The 23,220-nt window shown below is 32.9% G+C and overlaps 1 protein-coding gene across 1 annotated transcript; it reads right to left on the bottom strand.

The window, feature by feature from the left end:
* Positions 1 to 17,703: 17,703 nt before the first annotated feature.
* LOC134725178 (uncharacterized) lies at positions 17,704 to 20,740 on the bottom strand. The gene is made up of 2 exons (XM_063588790.1): positions 19,741 to 20,740; positions 17,704 to 19,050 (listed from the first exon to the last, which is right to left on the bottom strand). The coding sequence occupies exon 2, from the start codon at positions 18,934 to 18,936 to the stop codon at positions 17,704 to 17,706; it is 1,233 nt and encodes a 410-aa protein (XP_063444860.1). The 5' UTR covers positions 18,937 to 19,050; positions 19,741 to 20,740.
* Positions 20,741 to 23,220: the final 2,480 nt, after the last annotated feature.

The following is a 23,220-nucleotide window of genomic DNA, read 5'->3' as shown; positions in this document are numbered from 1 at the left end:
TCAGTCTTGCACTGCCCTTGGCAAACAAGACATTTTTATACGACCGCAAAATTTGAAAAAAATTTCGTCGTATATTGCTATCATATTGGCGTCGTCATCTTTGTCGTCGTCGTCCGAATACTTTTAGTTTTCGCACTCTAACTTTAGTAAAAATGAATGGAAATCTATGAAATTTTAACACAAGGTTTATGACCACAAAAGGAAGGTTGGGATTGATTTTGGGAGTTTTTGGTCCCAAAATTTTAGGAATAAGGGGCCAAAAAGGGCCCAAATAAGCATTTTCTTGGTTTTCGCACTATAACTTTAGTTTAAGTGAATAGAAATCTATGAAATTTTGACAAAAGGTTTATGACCACAAAAGAAAGGTTGGGATTGATTTTGGGAGTTTTGGTTCCACCATTTTAGGAATTAGGGGCCAAAAAGGGACCCAAATAAGAATTTTTCTTGGTTTTCGCACCATAACTTTAGTATAAGTAAATAGAAATCTATGAAATTTAAACACAAGGTTTATGACCATAAAAGGAAGGTTGGTATTGATTTTGGGAGTTTTGGTCCCAACAGTTTAGGAATAAAGGGCCCAAAGGGTCAAAAATTAAACTTTGTTTGATTTCATCAAAAATTGAATAATTGGGGTTTTTTGATATGCCGAATCTAACTGTGTATGTAAATTCTTAATTTTTGGTCTCGTTTTCAAATTGGTCTACATTTAGGTCCAAAGGGTCCAAAATTAAACTTAGTTTGATTTTAACAAAAATTGAATCCTTGGGGTTCTTTGATATGCTGAATCTAAAAATGTGTTTAGATTTTTTATTATTGGCCCAGTTTTCAAGTTGGTCCAAATTGGGGTCCAAAATTAAACATTGTTTGATTTCATCAAAAATTGAATAATTGGGGTTCTTTGATATGCCAAATCTATCTGTGTTATGTAGATTCTTAATTTTTGGTCCTGTTTTAAAATTGGTCTACATTAAAGTCCAAAGGGTCCAAAATTAAACTAAGTTTGATTTTAACAAAAATTGAATTCTTGGGCCTCTTTGATATGCTGAATCTAAACATGTACTTAGATTTTTGATTATGGGCCCAGTTTTCCAGTTGGTCCAAATCAGGATCCAAAATTATTATATTAAGTATTGTGCAATAGCCAGAAATGTTCAATTGCACAGTATTCAGCAATAGCAAGAAATCTTCAATTGCACAGTATTGCACAATAGCAAGAAATATCTAATTGCACAATATTGTGCAATAGCAAGAAATTCCAATTGGATTTCAATTGGAGTTATCTTTCTTTGTCTAGAATAGTAGTTGAATCAACTTAAATCATTGTTTTATACAATATACAATGTATATTCACTTTTACTACCAACTGATAGATTAAAACAATCTTTACCATTCAGTGATAACAAGCACTTTTTTTACATTTTAATATTTTATGATGTATTTAAATGAGTAGGTATTGTTGCAAACTTCATTAGAAATTTGAATTGAGATCAGTTTTGAAATAAAGGAAAGGGGGATGTGAAAAAAAAATTGGGGGGTCAATTTTTTTCATTTCAGATTTCATAAATAAAAAGAAAATTTCTTCAAACATTTTTTTGAGAGGATTAATATTCAACAGCATAGTGAATTGCTCAAAGGCAAAATTATTTTTTAAGTTCATTAGACCACATTCATTCTGTGTCAGAAACCTATGCTGTGTCAACTATTTAATCAAATTTAGAGCTGAATGCAGCTTGAATGTTGTGTCCATACTTGCCCTAACCATTTAGGGTTCAACCTCTGCAGTCGTATAAAGCTGCGCCCTGCAGAGCATCTGGTTAATTTTAAATTATAAATTTCCCTAACTTGAGCAGCAATATACCAACTTTACCTGCATATGGAATATACATATCCTAACTCATTTCAATTATCAAGAGCTTGCAACTGCTATTCAGACTTCATAAAACTTCACCCATGTCTAAGCAGAAAGTTGACAAAACCAGGGTTATGTAAAAGAATGTTTCATCCATTTTCTAAAATTATTCATTGGGAGATACCAACCATATTGATGTTTCCATATCAACTTCACAAATGAAACCTGATCATGATGATGGTCTCTAAATATATATTAAAGGTGTTTATTATCTTAATTATATGTTAATGTGTTCAATTTATTTGTCCTTCATGTCCTTGTACATTTTTGTTAAGCTTTGCTGTGCATTTGTTGTCGAGTCTACATGATTTGGTGGTGGTGGCTACCGCTGCTCTAGCTTACTTCTAAAAAGCTTAACATTTTAGTAGGTGGAAGACCTGGATGCTTAATACTTTGTATATAGATCATGTTACAAAGTTTCCACCAGTCACATGTCCATTGTCCTTGACCTCATTTTCATGGTTCAGTGACTACTTGAAAAAAAGTTTAAATTATTTGTAATGTTAATTTCTCTCTTATAAGTAATAAGATAACTATATTTGGTATGTGTTTACCTTGCAAGGTGAATGTCTGTCAGACAGTTTTCATTTGACCTCAACCTCATTTCATATCTCAGATACTATAAGCAATAGGTCTAGTATATTTGGTGTACATGTCCAACTGGCAGGTGTCATCTGACCTTGACTTCATTTTCATGGTTCAGTGGTCAAAGTTAAGTTTATGAGTGTTGGTCTTTATTCTCATACTATATATACAAAAGGTCAACTATATTTGATGTATGGAAATATTTTATAATGTACATGTCAGTCTCGCAGGTTTTATTTGACCTCATTTTCACCGTTCATTGCTCAATGTTTAGTTTTTGTGTTTTAGTCTGCTTTTCTTGAACTATAAGCAATAGATCAACCTATGTTTTGTATATAAGAATTGTAACCTGTACATGTCTGCCTGGCGTGGTTCATCTGACCATGACCTCATTTTCATGGTTCATTGGTCATTTTTTTTGTTTTCTTGGTTAAGGGAGCTACCATTTGATTTTTATGGGGGGGCTAGGATGAAAAATTGTGTCCTGCCTTTTTTTAGCTCACCTGTCCCGAAGGGACAAGTGAGCTTATGCCATCACTTGGCGTCCGTCGTCTGTCGTCGTAAACTATTTCAAGAATCTTCTCCTCTGAAACTACTGGGCCAAATACTTTCAAACTTTAACTGAATGTTCCTTAGGGTATCTAATTTATAAATTGTATCCGAAGTTTTGATCTATCAACAAACATGGTCGCCATTGCTAAAAATAGAACATAGGGGTCAAATGCAGTTTTTGGCTTATAACTCAAAAACCAAAGCATTTAGAGCAAATCTGAGATAATATTGTTTATCAGGTCAAGATCTATCTGCCCTGAAATTTTCAGATGAATCAGACAACCCGTTGTTGGGTTGCTGCCCCTGAATTGGTAATTTTAAGGATATTTTGCTGTTTTTGGTTATTATCTTGAATATTATTATAGATAGAGATAAACTGTAAACAGGAATAATGTTCAGCAAAGTAAGATTTACAAATAAGTCAACATGACGGAAATGGTCAGTTGACCCCTTTAGGAGTTATTGCCCTTTATAGTCAATTTTTAACCATTTTTCGTAAATCTTAGTTATCTTTTACAAAAATCTTCTCCTCTGAAACTACTGGGCAAAATACTTTCAAACTTTAACTGAATGTTCCTTAGGGTATCTAGTTTGTAAATTGTATCCGAAGTTATGATCTATCAACAAACATGGTCGCCATTGCTAAAAATAGAACATAGGGGTCAAATGCAGTTTTTGGCTTATAACTCAAAAACCAAAGCATTTAGAGCAAATCTGAACTGGGGCTATATTGTTTATCAGGTCAAGATCTATCTGCCCTGAAATTTTCAGATGAATCAGACAACCTGTTGTTGGGTTGCTGCCCCTGAATTGATAATTTTAAGGAAATTTTGCTGTTTTTGGTTATTATCTTGAATATTATTATAGATAGAGATAAACTGTAAACAGCAATAATGTTCAGCAAAGTAAGATTTACAAATAAGTCAAATGACGGAAATGGTCAGTTGACCCCTTTAGGAGTTATTGCCCTTTATAGTCAATTTTTAACCATTTTTCGTAAATCTTAAAAATCTTTTACAAAATTCTTCTCCTCTGAAACTACTGGGCCAAATACTTCCAAACTTTAACTGAATGTTCCTTAGGGTATGTAGTTTGTAACTTGTATCCGAAGTTTTGATCTATCAACAAACATGGTCGCCATTGCTAAAAATAGAACATAGGGGTCAAATGCAGTTTTTGGCTTATAACTCAAAAACCAAAGCATTTAGAGCAAATCTGACCTGGGGTAATATTGTTTATCAGGTCAAGATCTATCTGCTCTGAAATTTTCAGATGAATCAGACAACCTGTTGTTGGGTTACTGCCCCTGAATTGATAATTTTAAGGAAATTTTGCTGTTTTTGTTTATTATCTTGAATATAATTATAGATAGAAATAAACTGTAAACAGCAATGATGTTCAGCAAAGTAAGATCTTCAATTAAGTCAATTTGACCAAAATTGTCAATTGACCCCTTAAGGAGTTATTGCCCTTTAAGGACTTTTTTCGCAATTTGTTCATCATGTTGACTTACTTTAAAAAATCTTCTCCTTTGAAACTGCTGTATCAATTTTAGCCAAACTTAGGCTAAATGAGTTTCAGAGTATTTAGTATAAATTTTATATTTTATTTCCTTGTATGTCAAGAAACATAGCTACTATGGCTAAAATAGAACATAGGAGAAAATGATTATTTTTTTTTGGCTTTTGAAGAAAATAGGACGATCCAAAAAACATTTAAATAAATTGAAAAGCCAAAATAATCATTGATGAGAGATTTAACCAAAAGAATTAAGGTGAGCGATTCAGGCTCTTGAGAGCCTCTTGTTTTATTTGTAATCTCTGTCCTGCCTTTTTATTTTTCAGTCTATTCGGTCCTGCCTTTTTTTTTCTTAGTTTATCCTGACTTTTTTACAACAATTGTCATCCTGCCTTTTTAGCTCACCTGGCCCGAAGGGCCAAGTGAGCTTTTCCCATCACTTTGCGTCCGGCGTCCGTCGTCGTCCGTCGTCCGTCGTCGTTAACTTTTACAAAAATCTTCTCCTCTGAAACTACTGGGCCAAATCAAACCAAACTTGGCCACAATCATCATTGGGGTATCTAGTTCAAAAAATGTGTGGCGTGACCCGGTCAACCAACCAAGATGGCCGCCAGGGCTAAAAATAGAACATAGGGGTAAAATGCAGTTTTTGGCTTATAACTCAAAAACCAAAGCATTTAGAGCAAATCTGACATGGGGGTAAATATGTTTATCAGGTCAAGATCTATCTGCCCTGAAATTTTCAGATGAATCGGTCAATCGGTTGTTGGGTTGCTGCCCCTGAATTGGTAATTTTAAGGAAATTTTGCTGTTTTTGGTTTTTATCTTGAATATTATTATAGATAGAGATAAACTGTAAACAGCAATAATGTTCAGCAAAGTAAGATCTACAAATAAGTCAACATGACCAAAATGGTCAGTTGACCCGTTTAGGAGTTATTGCCCTTTATAGTAAATTTTTAACCATTTTCGTAAATTAAAGTAATCTTTTACAAAAATCTTCTCCTCTGAAACTACTGGGCCAAGTTAATCCAAACTTGGCCACAATCATCATTGGGGTATCTAGTTTTAAAAATGTGTGGCGTGACCTGGTCAACCAACCAAGATGGCCGCCACGGCTAAAAATAGAACATAGGGGTAAAATGCAGTTTTTGGCTTATAACTCAAAAACCAAAACCTTTTGAGGAAATTTGACAGAGATAAAAATGTTTATCAGGTCAAGATCTATCTGCCCTGAAATTTTCAGATGAATCAGTCAATTGGTTGTTGGGTTGCTGCTCCTGAATTGGTAATTTTAAGGAAATTTTGCTGTTTTTGGTTTTTATCTTGAATATTATTAGCTCACCTGGCCCGAAGGGCCAAGTGAGCTTTTCTCATCACTTGGCGTCCGTCGTCGTCGTCCGTCGTCCGTCGTCGTCCGTCGTCGTTAACTTTTAGAAAAATCTTCTCCTCTGAAACTACTGGGCCAAATGAAACCAAACTTGGCCACAATCATCATTGGGGTATCTAGTTTAAAAAATGTGTGGCGTGACCCGCCAAACAAGATGGCCGCCATGGCTAAAAATAGAACATAGGGGTAAAATGCAGTTTTTGGCTTATAACTCAAAAACCAAAGCATTTAGAGCAAATCTGACAAAGGGTAAAATTGTTTATCAGGTCAAGATCTATTTGCCCTGACATTTTCAGATGAAACATGAAACATTTTACATGAAACATGAAACATTTTATTTCACTAAAGGCCTCACATGAGGCATGATAGTACAATAATATAACAAACATATTTACAAATGCATGAATAAATGGGAAGGTAAATATCATTTATAAATTGACATTACAATTTTACAGAATTTGGCTAAGCCAACAAGAACAAATTTATCTTTGCTGTTCATTAAATTAGAGAAGCTCATAGTATTTTTAATTTTACAAATATCTGCAGGCAAAAATTTCAGCCTTTCAGCATTAAAGAAAGTACAATCATATATATAATGAAATTCATCTCCTAGCACATTGCTGTTACATAAATCACATATTCTTTCTGATCTATCAATGCTATAAAATCTACCACATTCAATAGGTAACCTATGACTACTGCATCTATATTTACACAAATTAATTCTAAGATCAAAAGGCAAGGTAGTTAAATAATCTTCAAAACCAAACTCAGACTTATACATTCTATAATTTAAACATTTTGAGGTATTAAATATCTGAGCCTTCCATTCATTTACAAACAAATTGTGGTAATACTGTTTCACATTTTTAGACAACTGACAATTTGTATCTATATATTGATTATTCCAGGCATTAATAAAACCACATTCAGATATAATATCTTTCACACAATTCAACCACTTAGAGTGGTAAACATTACCAGAATCAAGTTTATAAAGCATTTCATACAATGTACTAGAAATTTTCTCTTTTTTGCCAGTAACAATACGTTTCCAAAAACCAACCATTCTTGCTTTAATATTAACAGACATTGGTACTCTACCTAGTTCACCATAAACAATGCAATTAGGTGTACATTTTTTAACTTTCATTATATATTTACAAAATTCTAAGTGTAGTGATTCAATAACATCATTTTTCTCATAACCCCAAACTTCTGCACCGTACATTAATATAGGGGCAACCATAGCATCAAAAAGTTGTAACAATACATCTATAGGTAAATACAATTTTCTTGCCTTACGTAATACATAAAACATTGCTTTTCTAGCTTGTTGAACCAGTCTAGATTTATTAACATGAAAAGTACCTTTTCTAGAAAATACAATACCTAAATATTGAAATTCATCAATAACAGATAAACGGTCATTATTATATGTAAAATGAACATTATCAGCCTGTCGGCTTTTAGAAAATATAACAACATTGGTTTTTTCAGTATTAACTTTGAGATTCCATGTTTCACAATATAAATACATTGCATTCAATGCTGATTGTAACTCAACTGCAGATTCTGCAAAAATGACTGTGTCATCCGCATATAACAACAAATACAATTTAAAATACACTTCAATATCATCATTGTCAAACAATAAATGAGACATATTACAAACATCATTCAGACCACTATAAGCATGTGACATAAACTCAGTCAAATCATTAAGAAAAATAGAAAACAATAGGGGCGAAAGGTTTTCACCCTGCCTCACACCAATATTAGATGCAAAAAAATCTGAACAATTAGATCCATCTCTTACACAAGATTTTGCATTTTTATACAAGTTTTGTAATACAATCAGCAGTTTACCATCTATACCATTGCGTAACAATTTTTGCCATAATAATATTCTGTTAACAGAGTCAAAAGCCTTACGAAAATCAACAAAAGCACAATACAATTTTTTTCTTCTAAATAAATACAAATCAATGAGACATTTCAAATTGAAGATATGATCAACAGTGCCATACCCCTTTCTGAAGCCTGCCTGTTCTTCGCATAATAATCCTAAACTTTCCAAATAATTGAACAATCTATTATTCAAAATACATGTAAACAATTTTCCATAACAGCTCAATATTGTAATACCTCTATAGTTATCAGCATTTGCAGGATCACCTTTCTTTTTAAATATAGGGCAGATAAAACCCTTTGACCATGATGAATCAGACACCCGGTTGTTGGGTTGCTGCCCCTGAATTGGTAATTTTAGGGAAATTTTGCTGTTTTTGGTTATTATCTTGAATATTATTATAGATAGAGATAAGCTGTAAACAGCAATAATGTTCAGCAAAGTAAGATCTACAAATAAGTCAACAGGACCAAAATGGTCAGTTGGCCCCTTTAGAAGTTATTGCCATTTAAAGTCAATTTTTAACCATTTTTCGTAAATTTTATATATCTTTTACAAAAATCTTCTCCTCTAAAACTGCTGGGCCAAATGAATCCAAACTTGGCCACAATCATCATTAGGGTATCTAGTTTAAAAAATGTGTGGCGTGACCCGCCAAACCAACCAAGATGGCCGCAATGGCTAAAAATAGAACATAGGGGTAAAACGCAGTTTTTGGCTTATAACTCAAAAACCAAAGCATTTAGAGCAAATCTGACACGGGGTTGAATTGTTCATCAGGTCATGTTCTATCTGCCCTGAAATTTTCAGTTGAATCAGAGAACCCGTTGTTGGGTTGCTGTCCCTGAATTGGTAATTTTAAGAAAATTTTGCTGTTTTTGGTTATTATCTTGAATATTATTATAGATAGAGTTAAACTGTAAACAGCAAAAATGTTCAGCAAAGTAAGATTTACAAATTAGTCAACATGACCAAAATGGTCAATTGACCCCTAAGGAGTTATTGTCCTTTATAGTCAATTTTTAACAATTTTCATAAAATTTGTAAAATTTTACTACCGGTTACATTTTCGACAGAAACTACTGGTTTAAGTTCATTATAGATAGTGATAATTGTAAGCAGCAAAAATGTTCAGTAAAGTAAGATGTACAAACATATCACCAAAACACAATTTTGTCATGAATCCATCTGCTTCCTTTGTTTAATATTCACATAGACCAAGGTGAGCGACACAGGCTCTTTAGAGCCTCTAGTTATAGATAGAGATAAACTGTAAACAGCAATAATGTTCAACAAAGTATTATCTACAAATAAGTCAACATGACCGAAATGGTCAGATGACCCGTTTAGGAGTTATTGCCCTTTATAGTCAATTTTTAACCATTTTTTCGTAAATCTTAGTTATCTTTACAAAAATCTTCTCCTCTGAAACTACTGGGCCAAATTAATCCAAACTTTGCAACAATCATCTTTGGGGTATCTAGTTTAAAAAATGTGTGGCGTGACCAGGTCAACCAACCAAGATGGCCACTAAGGCTAAAAATAGAACATAGGGGTAAAATGCAGTTTTTGGCTTATAACTCAAAACCAAAGCATTTAGAGCAATCTGACTTGGGGTGAATTTGTTTATCAGATCAATATCTATCTGCCCTGTAATTGGAAGCTGAATCTGACAACCTGTTGTTGGGTTGCTGCCCGTGAATCGGTAATTTTAAGGAAATATTGCTGTTTTTGGTTATTATCTTGAATATTATTATAGATAAAGATAAACTGTAAACAGCAATAATGTTCAGCAAAGTAGGATCTATAAATAAGTCAACATGACCGAAATGGTCAATTAACCCCCTAAGGAGTTATTGTCCTTTATAGTCAATTTTTAACAATTTTCATAAAATTTGTAAATTTTTAATTAACATTTCCACTGATACTACTGGGCCAATTTCATTATAGATAGAGATAATTGTAAGCAGCAAGACTGTTTAGTAAAGTAAGATTTAAAAACACATCACCATCAACAAAACACAATTTTGTCATGAATTCATCTGCTTCCTTTGTTTAATATTCACATATACCAAGGTGAGCGACACAGGCTCTTTAGAGCCTCTAGTTTTTTTTGCCAAGTTACTCATCCTGCCTTTTTTTTTTTAACTCAAAATCCTGTCCTGCCTTTTTTTCAAATTTCATCCTAGCCCCCCCCCCCCCCCCCCCCCCCCATAAAAATCAAATGGTAGCTCACTAAGTCTGTTGTAAAAAAATTATAAGCAATAGGTCCACTGTATTTGGTGTATTGAATGACTGTAAGGTGTATGTGTATTTCTTTGTGTTTGGTTTATATGACCTTGACCTCATTTTCTTGAATCATGTTAAGTGTATGTGATAGTTGTAGTAAAACTTATATTTAGAACTTTCAACAGAGTATCAATGATTAGTAAAGAAGGCCAGACATTTCAGTGTGTGCACTCTTGTGGTCATAAACATGTGGTGTGGCTCAGTATTTATACATCCCACCAGTGTGTTATTGTGTTCATTTTGATTTGTCTTTCATGTTGGCTTATATACTTTGTCTATAGAGTGTCTTTATTACATTTTATTTGTTGGAAAAGTTATTTTGATTTTATAGTGAGACTATAATGGAATATTTACTTCTGTACGCCAATTTTGACATTTTTGCCTACTATTTCTGGTTGTTATGCTCACACATTGTTGTCAATATAATGAAATTCTATGCAACTGACATAAAAGTGAGGAGTTTAGATATCTGTTGTACCAACTTCTCGTGCTGTGTCTGATGACTTTTAGCACCTGGTGTAAAACAAGAGAAAGTTCTAGTAAATATAGATGTTTATTTCTTGAAATCAGTAATCAAAGTGCTACAGATTTTACACAATAAAATAGCATGTCTCACTTGATAATAAATTTAGAATTTCACAAATGAACTAAATTAAGGGACATAACTCTATGCAAATTTTAACTAATTAAATAAAACTTGCCCAAACTCTATTTTATCAAGTGAAACTGCTTTACAAAACTTAACGTACAGAATAATACATAATACAATATGTAAAATAAACCGAATCATTTCAACTAAAAAGAATACTTAATTTAAAATGTTTTGTATATTAACTTGTTGCTATGGAAATAATAAACCTTTAAAATTAATAAAATCTTTGCCAAACTATTTCTATATTTAATCGCATAAAATCTAATACCAAATACAATTTATTTCTGAATAAATTGGTATGTAAAATATTAAAATAACAATATACCAATGTTGCTTAGCAACAAACATGTACTTCGGTCACGAGTTCCGTATATGTGTGTAATACAATAAAATTAACTAAATTCAATTTTAAATAAAAGTTCTAAAGTCAATTCAAAATGTTCAAACAATTTTGTAAACAAACTTATATCTTGCGGACAAGTGTCGCTTTGTAAAACCTAAGTAATGAACTTAATATGCAATCTATATACAAAATATAAAACACAACTTACAGAATAATAAAGTAGAATATAAGGTCTCATGTCTATGTTATTTAGCTTTCGATTTAACTCTTAATCATTGCTTTATCAACAAAAGACATTTCTCCCGGCAAATAAAAATTACAAATTATCTCCCCTGGACATTGTAATACTTAAAATTAATACGGATACAATATGAAATATTTCCGGACTTTAAATAATCTTTTACAAATAACTATTATAAAATTAACTAAATGTTTCTAAACATAAAATAGATATGAATTAAATAAATTCTTGAAATGTATCTCAATTGTTTACATAAATAAAAAGCATCGCGTCCTAAGCGTAACCAACATAAAAATAATTAATCTCAATGGAAACGAAATATAATCTATACAAAATATATACAATTAATTAAAGTGAATATCATAAAATGAATTTTAACTTTAGTTAGCTTTTCCAAAATATAAAGCGAGCTAAACTCTTTAATTTAAATAGAACAAAAATATTAAAAATATAATTCAGCTTACCTGGTGTAAAACAAGAGAAAGTTCTAGTAAATATAGATGTTTATTTCTTGAAATCAGTAATCAAAGTGACCGTTGAAAACATAAATTGTTTCCATGCGGGCGTGGTCACATGATCACTGATTTCTTAACTTTCTCCAGTTTTCACCAATCAAAAATTACCTTGTAAAACTCCCTTGACCACAACCTATTTTCACTGGTTGGTCAATAATCCAGTCATGGGTGACAGGTGTTATAAACAATTTAACACATGAGTCATAGGAAAAGGTTGTTTAACAAAAGCCTTAATTTACATGTAAGGTCCATAATCCAAAGTAAATAATTTAGCGCTTACATGTCTCTTTGTTATCCGTCTTAATTACGTAATCTAAATATTAAAGTTGTATGTCATTCTTCTTTATAAAAAATTAACATTCCAAAAATAATGTAACTTTTGTAAGAAGAAATTTTAGAAATAAAATAAAAATTTAAACTTCAAAATACTTTAACTCAAATTGTAAAAATTGAATAATTTTCACTTAAGTTTTGGTCTGTTATATTAAAATTTTGTCTTTGGCAATTCATAATTTTTCTATAACAACTCTTCCTCAACCTCACTAAGCTTTGTCCCAAAGCTTGAATTTGAAACATCATCAGAACTGATAAAATAAGAATAATAATTATATATATATACATGTAAAAAGAATAAAAGTATGATAAACATAATGTAAAAGTTCATATAGAGTCAATGTTTATATATCACAATCATGTGAATGTAGTTTTGTGATCTAATGCCCATAAAATACTTAAGTTAAAAAAATAAAAAATACATATATTTATGGTCATAATTGCAGATATTCAATAAGACACTTCCAAAATTTCAAAGGATGTATATTAATACACTTGTAACGGAGAGGCACTGAGGTATTGTATGTTTGCAAATATGCATTTAATAAGTATTGTCATTTTGCAATATGAGGAGGGATATTAACACTTCACACTAAAATATGTGTGTTTATATAGTACTGATGCAGTTTTCCAATAATGAAAAATCAAGTAAACCAGGTGCTAGTGCAACAGAAAAGTCAAAGTACCAAATACATTTTCATATTAATAGACGTATCTAACAATATAAAATTCAAATATAAAACATGAAAATGAATGATTTCTTATATGCTCACTCCTTGTAAGCGCATGATCTGCAATCTAATGATCTGCAATCTAATGATCTGCAATCTCACGATCTGCAATCTCACGATCTGCAATCTAATGATCTGCAATCTCTATGACATAATGTAATCTAAAAATATGTTTAATATAACTGTGTTCTAAATCCTACAAAAAGAAATAAACTAAACATTAATACACTCTAAACTCCTCCACTTGGCTCTTGGTAACATTTCACTGAACACTTAACTTCATCATACATAACTATAACATTGGAATGGATTCTAGTTTCTCAGGACACTAAATTGCTAAAATAAAAAAAAGTGATGATTAGTCGAATGAGTACGGCCGTACTCTAGCACTACTGACAACAAAACACATATGCATTCTGTTAGGTTTGACTTCACATCAAAATTTGCCTATCAAATTTCTGAAATTAGAAAAAATATGTTAATCAAAGGGTCAAATAATTAAAGAAAGGTCCACTGCGCAGATTCGAAACTGGAGTACAATCCAGATTATTTGAATGTAAGTGAGTTATTCGCCATTAAAGCTTTATCTGTGTTACTCCAGTGAAATTTGCACAGTAATTTGTTTTCACCTATGGCCTCGTAAAATATTTCCTCTGTTTTCTCCTCCTTCCTTTTTTTGTTTTCCTCGTAAAGTATTCATGTATCAATCCCTCTCCAATATTCTGTTTTGGTTCCCATGTCGGTTTGGAACCATCTTTCCACTTTACAAGAAAATACTGTATTCCTCTTGTTTTCCTTGTATTTAGTAGTGTCTCAACCTCATGAAATGTATCATCATTAGCATTGTTTGGTTCATCTTTATTATCACTGTTAGTCTCTGAATCTGTACTCTCATCGTCTGCAATTTGATCATCTTGATCATTATCTGCAGGTTGGTTATTTTGCGCATCGGGTGGATTATCTGGAACTGGACGTTCTGGAGCTTGTGGCGGGTCACGGAAATCAGTGGGATCTACATATTGCCTAAGATTGCTCGCATTGACCATAGCTTTAACTTCCTTCTGGTCACTGCAGCGTCTTAATTTATATGTAAAATTCGGCCCACAGTCAGTTATGTAATAAGGACCATTAAATTTATCAACTAATTTTGGTGAACGACCGACTGGGACTACATGTTCTTTAAGTAAAACTTTATCTCTAAGCCTAAATTCAGGAATTTTGGTATTTTTGTCGTATCGTTCTTTCATTTTTGCTTGTTTAAGCTTAATATTTTCAGCAGCCAAATCTTGGGTAATTTTTAGGTTTGAAATTATTTCTTCTAAATGGTGTTTTGCATCTTTTGACAGATTGTCTTTTGGCAAAACAGATGCGTCAAAAGGTAAGTTCATCTCCTTGCCGAACACCATTGAGAAGGGAGAATACTCTGTTGATTGAGTAGATGGAGAATTTCTAAAAGCCATTAAAATACCTGGGAGTTTATTTGGCCAATTGTTTTGGTCCTTATCACTATACGCTCTGACTGCCTGTATTAATGTGCTATTGGTCCTTTCCACTAATCCATTTGTCTGAGGATGGTAGGAACTTGTATGATGCCTTGTAATATTCAACATTTCACACAAAGCATTTACCAAATTCGATACAAAATTTCTACCAAGATCTGTGACTAAACACTTCATTGCACCATAACGACTAATTATTTCACGAAATAAAACCTTTGCAACCTCAGAAGCTTCTTGAGTTTTCATAGGAAAGGCCTCACTCCATTTTGAAAAAGAATCTACTAAAAGCAACACATAAGAATAACCTTCATTAGTTTTACTGAGTTTCAGAAAATCCATATGCCATCTTTCAAAAGTTGTGTCAACTGGCAGAGGATTAAGAGGTGGTTTCTTACCCTTTGTATCTCTTTTAATTCTCTGACAGCGATCACATGATCGAATGTAGTTTTCAATACTTTGGTGCATTCTAGGCCAAAAGTACTTAAGACTCAAAGCATGATAAACACGTTCAATCCCAAGATGGGCACCACCTACGAAACTATCATGATAACTTAAAAGAGCATCCTCTCTCAGAGCTTGAGGGAGACATAATTGTTTGATCCATTTTTCACCATTATTAACTCTGACTCTCTTCTGAAACCATTTATACAGAACATTATTACAGATGGAGTAATCTTGAGCAGATTTTTGAACTTTTGAACTCTGATCATTGTCTGCAGGAAGAATACCCTGAGTAAGAAATTTGTACATATTTCCAAAATCATGACAATTTTGTTGCAACTTTGCAATAGCAGGAAGGTTTGACAATTCTGGTCTGGCAATAACGGGATCTAATGGAGCAACCATAGTGTAATCATCATAAAAGAATTCCACTTGGATACTCTCACAAGTCTTATCATTGCCACTAGCTTCTGTTCTAGTATTCAATTCAGATACCTTTACAGCTGCGACTTCATTTTCATCGTCAGGCTGTTCAGGATATGAGCGTCTACTGAGAGCATCAGCTACTTGATTGTTACAACCCTTTCTATACTTAATCTCAAAATTGTAATGCTGCAAGTCCATTGCCCATCTTGTAAGTTTACCTGTATTTGCCTTCTGATTCATAAGATATGTCAATGCTTTGTGATCAGTATATATAGTGAATTTGCCAGTAGCAAGATAAGTGTTAAATGTTTTTACACCTTGAACTACTGCATAACACTCTTTTTCAGTTGTATTCCAAATCTGTTCAGTTTTGGATAAACTTTTACCACCAAAAGCAATGACACGCTCTTTTCTCTGACTGTCTAATTGACCTAGAACAAAACCTATAGCTGAATTTGAAGCATCACAAGTCAGCATAAAGGGTTTATTCATGTCAGGGTAAGCCAGGACAGGGGGTGTTAGTAAAGCCTGTTTTAAATTGTCAAAAGCTACTTGACATTCCCTATTCCATTTAAAACTTCTTTCTCTTTCCTTCTTTAACAACCCATTTAAAGGAGTGGCAATCTTAGAATATGAATCAACAAAGCGTCGATAATAATTGCACATTCCCAAAAATGAGCGGACCTGTTTTTGTCTTGTAGGGACAGGAAAAGTACTAATAGCTTTCGTCTTTTCAGGATCCACCTTAATACCTTCTTTTGAAATGATGTGACCTAAGTATTTCACCTCTTTTGCTGCAAACACACATTTGCTTGGTTTCAATGTGAGATTTGCATCACGAAGACGAGTGAAAACTTGTTCTAGATGCGAAAGATGCTCTTCAAAACTCCTACTAAATACTAAAATATCATCCACATAAACTAAAACAAATTGCCAATTGAGACCACGTAAAACATTAGACATGAGCTGTTGAAAACTAATAGGAGCATTTTTAAGACCAAAAGGCATTCTGAGAAATTCATAGACACCATTACGAGTAATAAAAGCTGATTTATGTCTTGTTTCCTCGTCCATCTCGACTTGCCAAAATCCACTGTGAAGGTCGAGACAACTCAGAATTTGTGGCTGCACTTCACCAATCGTGTCAAATACGTTTTCTAGCCGTGGAATTGGAAAGGACGAATTTTTTGTTTGAAGGTTCAATTTTCTAAAGTCCACACAAAATCTGTACTGCTGAGGCTGACCCGGTGCAGTTTTCTTTTTCACTAATATAACAGGTGAATGATACTCACTGGTTGATTCTTTAATGATGTTGTTTTTCTTCATCTCTACCAAATGCTTTTCTGTTTCTTTGTGCATATGAGGAGACTGGTTATAAAATCCCATTTTGACTGGTCTGGAATCCCTAAAAGTTTCAATTCTGTGCTTGTACCTATTAGTAAAACCTAATTCAGATAAATTAGTTGCAAAAATATCTCTATAAGAAGCAAGAAATGTCTGCATTTTCTGTCTCTGCTCAGAATTCAAATCAGATGTGCTGAAATCAAAATTAATAGGTTCCTTGGCTTCCTTAGTTTGCTGTAAACTAGCAACAGATGGCATGTTATTATCTAAATCATGAATAAAATTTGAATCAATGTCTGATACAGAAGCAAGCACTTTTGTTGCGGGAATATGTATTTTCTGATTTGTAGGATTCATCAATCTTATGACTGCTCTTTTCTTAATAATTTTGACCAAACATTTAGCACTCGTAAGATTGGAATCCGCTAAATTACTTACTGGTTCCAAAAGAACTATTTCTCCTGAATTTCTTTTTGAAATTTTGACACCAACATTCATTTCACAAAATGGAGAAATAGTGACAGGGTAATACGTTCTAGCAAGGCCAGTACTAGTAGTCTGTATCATACATACTTTAGGAATATCTGCATTTTCCTTATCTGGTACCTGTAATACACTTTTAGAAAAATCAATATTAATCTTGTTTGCATGTAAAAAATCCCAACCTACTATAAAAGAATGATGTAGCCCATCTATAACATAAACATGATAATTAAAAACAGCACCTTTAAATGAAATTGGTAAATTAACTTTTCCTAGCACCTGTAACCTATGTCCACTTACACCTTTAATTGATGGAATATCTGATTGCAAAAGTTTATCAGAAAGGGACAACTTGCTATAAAAATCAAAACTACAGCAAGTAATTTCTGCACCAGTATCAATCAATGCATGTGTTTTTCTGCCATTGATATCAATAATTGAAGTATTTTTCTGCATAGGCAATACCAAATTTACCTCTGCAAAAGAATTTCTACCTCTGTGCCTATCCTTTGACAAATGCCTAGGGACAGGCGCGAATCCCTAGCGGTGAAAAGGGGGGTTTTGACCAGATTTTTGAGAACCTCTGCATTTACGACCATAATGCCCTATCTTATGACAATTAAAACACTCTTTATTTCTTGCTGGGCAATTAGTACCACAAAACATACCACAATTTTCACATGAACCATCATCTTGTTGTTGTTGTTGCTGCTGCTGGTGATATGGATTCTGTACTGCTGCTGGCATCGGTTGGCTGTACTGTTGTCCATTATACACTACTGGCTGTTGTTGAATGTACTGTTGTTGCGGTACAAAAGCATGTTGTTGTTGATAACCCTGTCTTTGTTGATAGTTTGGTCTTGGTTTGTTGTACCTGTGTTTGTTCTGTTGTTGAGGCTGGTTTGGTTTTGCCATGTTGATCGAGGTATGCAGTCTTCTAATTTCCTCCAATGGTTCCTGCATCTTGGCCTCCAGTATTGCTGCAATCGTATCAGCAGTTATTGACGATGCTGGTACAAGTTGTTCCGATTTCTCTGCATTTTCTGCAATGGCCCTTAATTGTTCCAAGGTAACTGGCTTTGGAAAAGTGTTGTGGACTGTTTTCCCTATCTCCCCTCTGAAACCTTGAATTGCAATGCCTATCTTTATATTGTCAGGAATGTCCTGTCCTATGGTGTTTTCCTGTAATCTTGCCATAAACTCATCCACTCTTTCGTTTTGGCCTTGTTTTAAGTGGAGAATGTTAACATCAAACAGCCCTTGTGATTTTTCAAAGCGTTTGAAAAATTCATCCTTCAATAGCTGTAATGAATTATGCACAGTATCTGAAAGTGTTGCAAACCATTGTTTTGGAATACCATCTGCCATAAAGAATGGAAAAGAATTACACTGTTGTTGTTCGCACATTTTTTGTATGAGGGTCCAACGTATAAAATATCCCCACCATTGTGATGCAGATGATTTCCCATCATAATTGTTTAGGTTTATTCCTGACGGCATGTTCACACTCACTTCTCTTATCACTTGGACTACTGCAGGTGTTGATGCTGTTGGTGCAGTTGATGTTGCTGATGCTGTTGATGCAGTTGATTCTGTTGATGTGGGTGTGGTCACAGTTGATATTGTTTCTGTTAATAGGACAGGACCTGTTGATGTTGAAGTTGAAGCTGTTGACGTTGAAGCTGTTGTCTCTGTTGCTTGTTGATGCACCCTTGCTTCTGGTCTTATAGTATCTTGACTTCGGAGAAGGTAGCTATTCAGTGGTGCTGGCATTTGTATGTTGCTGATGTTATCTTCTTACTTGTTTTGGGACTAGCTTTGGATCTTTCGGTCTCTCCACCAAATGTTGTACCAACTTCTCGTGCTGTGTCTGATGACTTTTAGCACCTGGTGTAAAACAAGAGAAAGTTCTAGTAAATATAGATGTTTATTTCTTGAAATCAGTAATCAAAGTGCTACAGATTTTACACAATAAAATAGCATGTCTCACTTGATAATAAATTTAGAATTTCACAAATGAACTAAATTAAGGGACATAACTCTATGCAAATTTTAACTAATTAAATAAAACTTGCCCAAACTCTATTTTATCAAGTGAAACTGCTTTACAAAACTTAACGTACAGAATAATACATAATACAATATGTAAAATAAACCGAATCATTTCAACTAAAAAGAATACTTAATTTAAAATGTTTTATATATTAACTTGTTGCTATGGAAATAATAAACCTTTAAAATTAATAAAATCTTTGCCAAACTATTTCTATATTTAATCGCATAAAATCTAATACCAAATACAATTTATTTCTGAATAAATTGGTATGTAAAATATTAAAATAACAATATACCAATGTTGCTTAGCAACAAACATGTACTTCGGTCACGAGTTCCGTATATGTGTGTAATACAATAAAATTAACTAAATTCAATTTTAAATAAAAGTTCTAAAGTCAATTCAAAATGTTCAAACAATTTTGTAAACAAACTTATATCTTGCGGACAAGTGTCGCTTTGTAAAACCTAAGTAATGAACTTAATATGCAATCTATATACAAAATATAAAACACAACTTACAGAATAATAAAGTAGAATATAAGGTCTCATGTCTATGTTATTTAGCTTTCGATTTAACTCTTAATCATTGCTTTATCAACAAAAGACATTTCTCCCGGCAAATAAAAATTACAAATTATCTCCCCTGGACATTGTAATACTTAAAATTAATACGGATACAATATGAAATATTTCCGGACTTTAAATAATCTTTTACAAATAACTATTATAAAATTAACTAAATGTTTCTAAACATAAAATAGATATGAATTAAATAAATTCTTGAAATGTATCTCAATTGTTTACATAAATAAAAAGCATCGCGTCCTAAGCGTAACCAACATAAAAATAATTAATCTCAATGGAAACGAAATATAATCTATACAAAATATATACAATTAATTAAAGTGAATATCATAAAATGAATTTTAACTTTAGTTAGCTTTTCCAAAATATAAAGCGAGCTAAACTCTTTAATTTAAATAGAACAAAAATATTAAAAATATAATTCAGCTTACCTGGTGTAAAACAAGAGAAAGTTCTAGTAAATATAGATGTTTATTTCTTGAAATCAGTAATCAAAGTGACCGTTGAAAACATAAATTGTTTCCATGCGGGCGTGGTCACATGATCACTGATTTCTTAACTTTCTCCAGTTTTCACCAATCAAAAATTACCTTGTAAAACTCCCTTGACCACAACCTATTTTCACTGGTTGGTCAATAATCCAGTCATGGGTGACAGGTGTTATAAACAATTTAACACATGAGTCATAGGAAAAGGTTGTTTAACAAAAGCCTTAATTTACATGTAAGGTCCATAATCCAAAGTAAATAATTTAGCGCTTACATGTCTCTTTGTTATCCGTCTTAATTACGTAATCTAAATATTAAAGTTGTATGTCATTCTTCTTTATAAAAAATTAACATTCCAAAAATAATGTAACTTTTGTAAGAAGAAATTTTAGAAATAAAATAAAAATTTAAACTTCAAAATACTTTAACTCAAATTGTAAAAATTGAATAATTTTCACTTAAGTTTTGGTCTTTTCATTCATTTGATGTGTTTGAGCTTTTGGTAACTTTGTTATTGTACTTATTAGAACTTTGAATTCATGATCTTGCACTCACACTCTCATAAGAATTGAGATATTCACGATCTTGCGCTCACACTCACTAATGAAATTTGATATTCATGATCTTGCACAAACACTCTCATGAAATGTGATATTGAAGCTCTTACACTCAGACTCTCATGAGAAATGTGATATTCATGATTTTGCACTCACACTCACACTCTCATCAGAAATGTGTTATTCAGTATATTACATACACACTCTCATAAGAAATGTGATATTCATGATTTTGCACTCACACTCTCACTCTCATCAAAAATGTGTTATTCAGTATATTACATACACACTCTCATAAGAAATGTGATATTCATGATTTTGCACTCACACTCACACTCTCATAAAAAATGTGTTATTCAGTATATTACATACACACTCTCATAAGAAATGTGATATTCATGATTTTGCACTCGCACTCTCACTCTCATCAAAAATGTGTTATTCAGTATATTACATACACACTCTCATAAGAAATGTGATATTCATGATTTTGCACTCACACTCACACTCTCATCAGAAATGTGTTATTCAGTATATTACATACACACTCTCATAAGAAATGTGATATTCATAATTTTGCACTCACTCTCATCAGAAAAGTGTAATTCAGTATCTTACATAGACACTCTCATTATAAATGTGATATTCATTATCTTGCAACCACACTCTCATAAGAAATGTGATATTCATTATCTTGCACTTACACTCTAATCAGAACCGTAATATTCATTAACTTGCACTCTCGCTCTCATAAGAATTGTGATATTCATGATTTTGCACTCTCACTATCATAATAAATGTGATATTCATGATCTTGCACTCACACTCTCATGAGAAATGTGATATTTATGATCTTGCACTCACACTCTCATAAGAAATGTCGACATATTCATGAGCTTGCACTAACACTAGGTTTTGACCTTTTATTTGAAGTCTTAAATTCGCACTTGCAATACATGTAATATTCACGATCTTGCACTCACACTCTCATTAGAACTTTGATATTAACAGTCTTGCTCTCGCACTATCATTAGAACTTCGATATTACTGTTTTTCACTCACACTGGCATGGGCTTTTATCCTTTTTTACCAGTCTTGCACTCACACACTGTTCTAATAACTTAATATATCTAAGATCTTGCACTCATACTCTCGTGACACCTTGAATTTGATATTAACAGTCTTGCTCTCGCACTATCACTAGAACTTCGATATTAACAGTCTTTCACTCACACTGGCATGGGCTTAAATTACCCTGTTTTACCAGTCTTGCACTCACATACTGTTCTAATAACTGATCTATTCAAGAGCTTGCACTCATACTCTCGTGATACCTTGAATTTGATATTCACAGTCTTACACTCACCATATACATTTATTTATCGGACCGCAGATTAATTATCACGTTGTGATTGGTTAAACGCCGTCACGTGGTGACCCCCTATGAGACCGTATGGGGTTAGTAAGTTTCATATGGGGTTCATGACGCGTTACTGGCGACGTCATCTATTAATGTTGTTGTGTTTCATTGTTTATTTTTCAACAAAACGTCGCAGAAAAAGTCCAGCGTCCGATAAATTCGTTACACTGTTAACTACTGACCCCCTACGGATCCATAGAGGGTGAATAAAATTCATAGGGGACTCGGTCGGCCTCCGGCCTCACCCCTATGGATTTTACTAACCCTCTATGGATCCGTATGGGGTCAGTAGCGAACCATATAACTTATAATAGAAACTATAAATTTATTTACCGACTAGAATTTCCAATGCTCAAGATGAATATTGGTATTGGCTTGTTCACATCTGCTCAAATTGAACAAATGCAGTATAATAATTAAATATTATTCGAAGGGAACTGAACCATGGAGATAGGAAATTCACAGAAACTATAATAAACACTATAATAACACATACACTTACACTTACTCTTAAAGTCATAAGAAACGAGTGACCGTTGAAAAATAATGTTCTTCCAATTCTTGAACCAATGCATACAAACATCATAAACTTCGTCTTCTGTTCAAACTTTTTCATTTTTTTCGCATAAATTTCGTATAATCGTTAATTTTTTTTTCAATCGGTCAGTGTTGTGAAAATATGGCAGGTAATTAAAGTTCGTGTTTTGAGGCCGAAGTTTAACGATTGTCACCTGTTTGTCAACAATCAACAAAAAAGCAACAAAAAAAGCATGGAAATTGAGCACGTGTTTAACATGTAAATGCAGATTATTATAGTTTATTTTGAGGACATCCATTCGTATTGTGATCACCGGACTTTTACGAGATGGGTCACACTGCTGTCACTTTGCATACGGAAAATATGTCGGGGGAATTGCTTCCAGGAAGCAATTAAAATAAAGTAAACTTC

The sequence above is a fragment of the Mytilus trossulus genome, chromosome 7 (assembly GCF_036588685.1).
Source record: "Mytilus trossulus isolate FHL-02 chromosome 7, PNRI_Mtr1.1.1.hap1, whole genome shotgun sequence".
In the NCBI taxonomy this organism is placed as follows: Eukaryota; Metazoa; Mollusca; class Bivalvia; order Mytilida; family Mytilidae; genus Mytilus; species Mytilus trossulus.
Note: the sequence above shows the minus strand (reverse complement) of the source record. Positions and strands in the feature narration are given on the sequence as shown.

Bases quoted from the DNA above. Each gene is read 5' to 3' on its own strand.
- LOC134725178 (XM_063588790.1), bottom strand. From the start codon at position 18,936: ATGCCAGCACCACTGAATAGCTACCTTCTCCGAAGTCAAGATACTATA.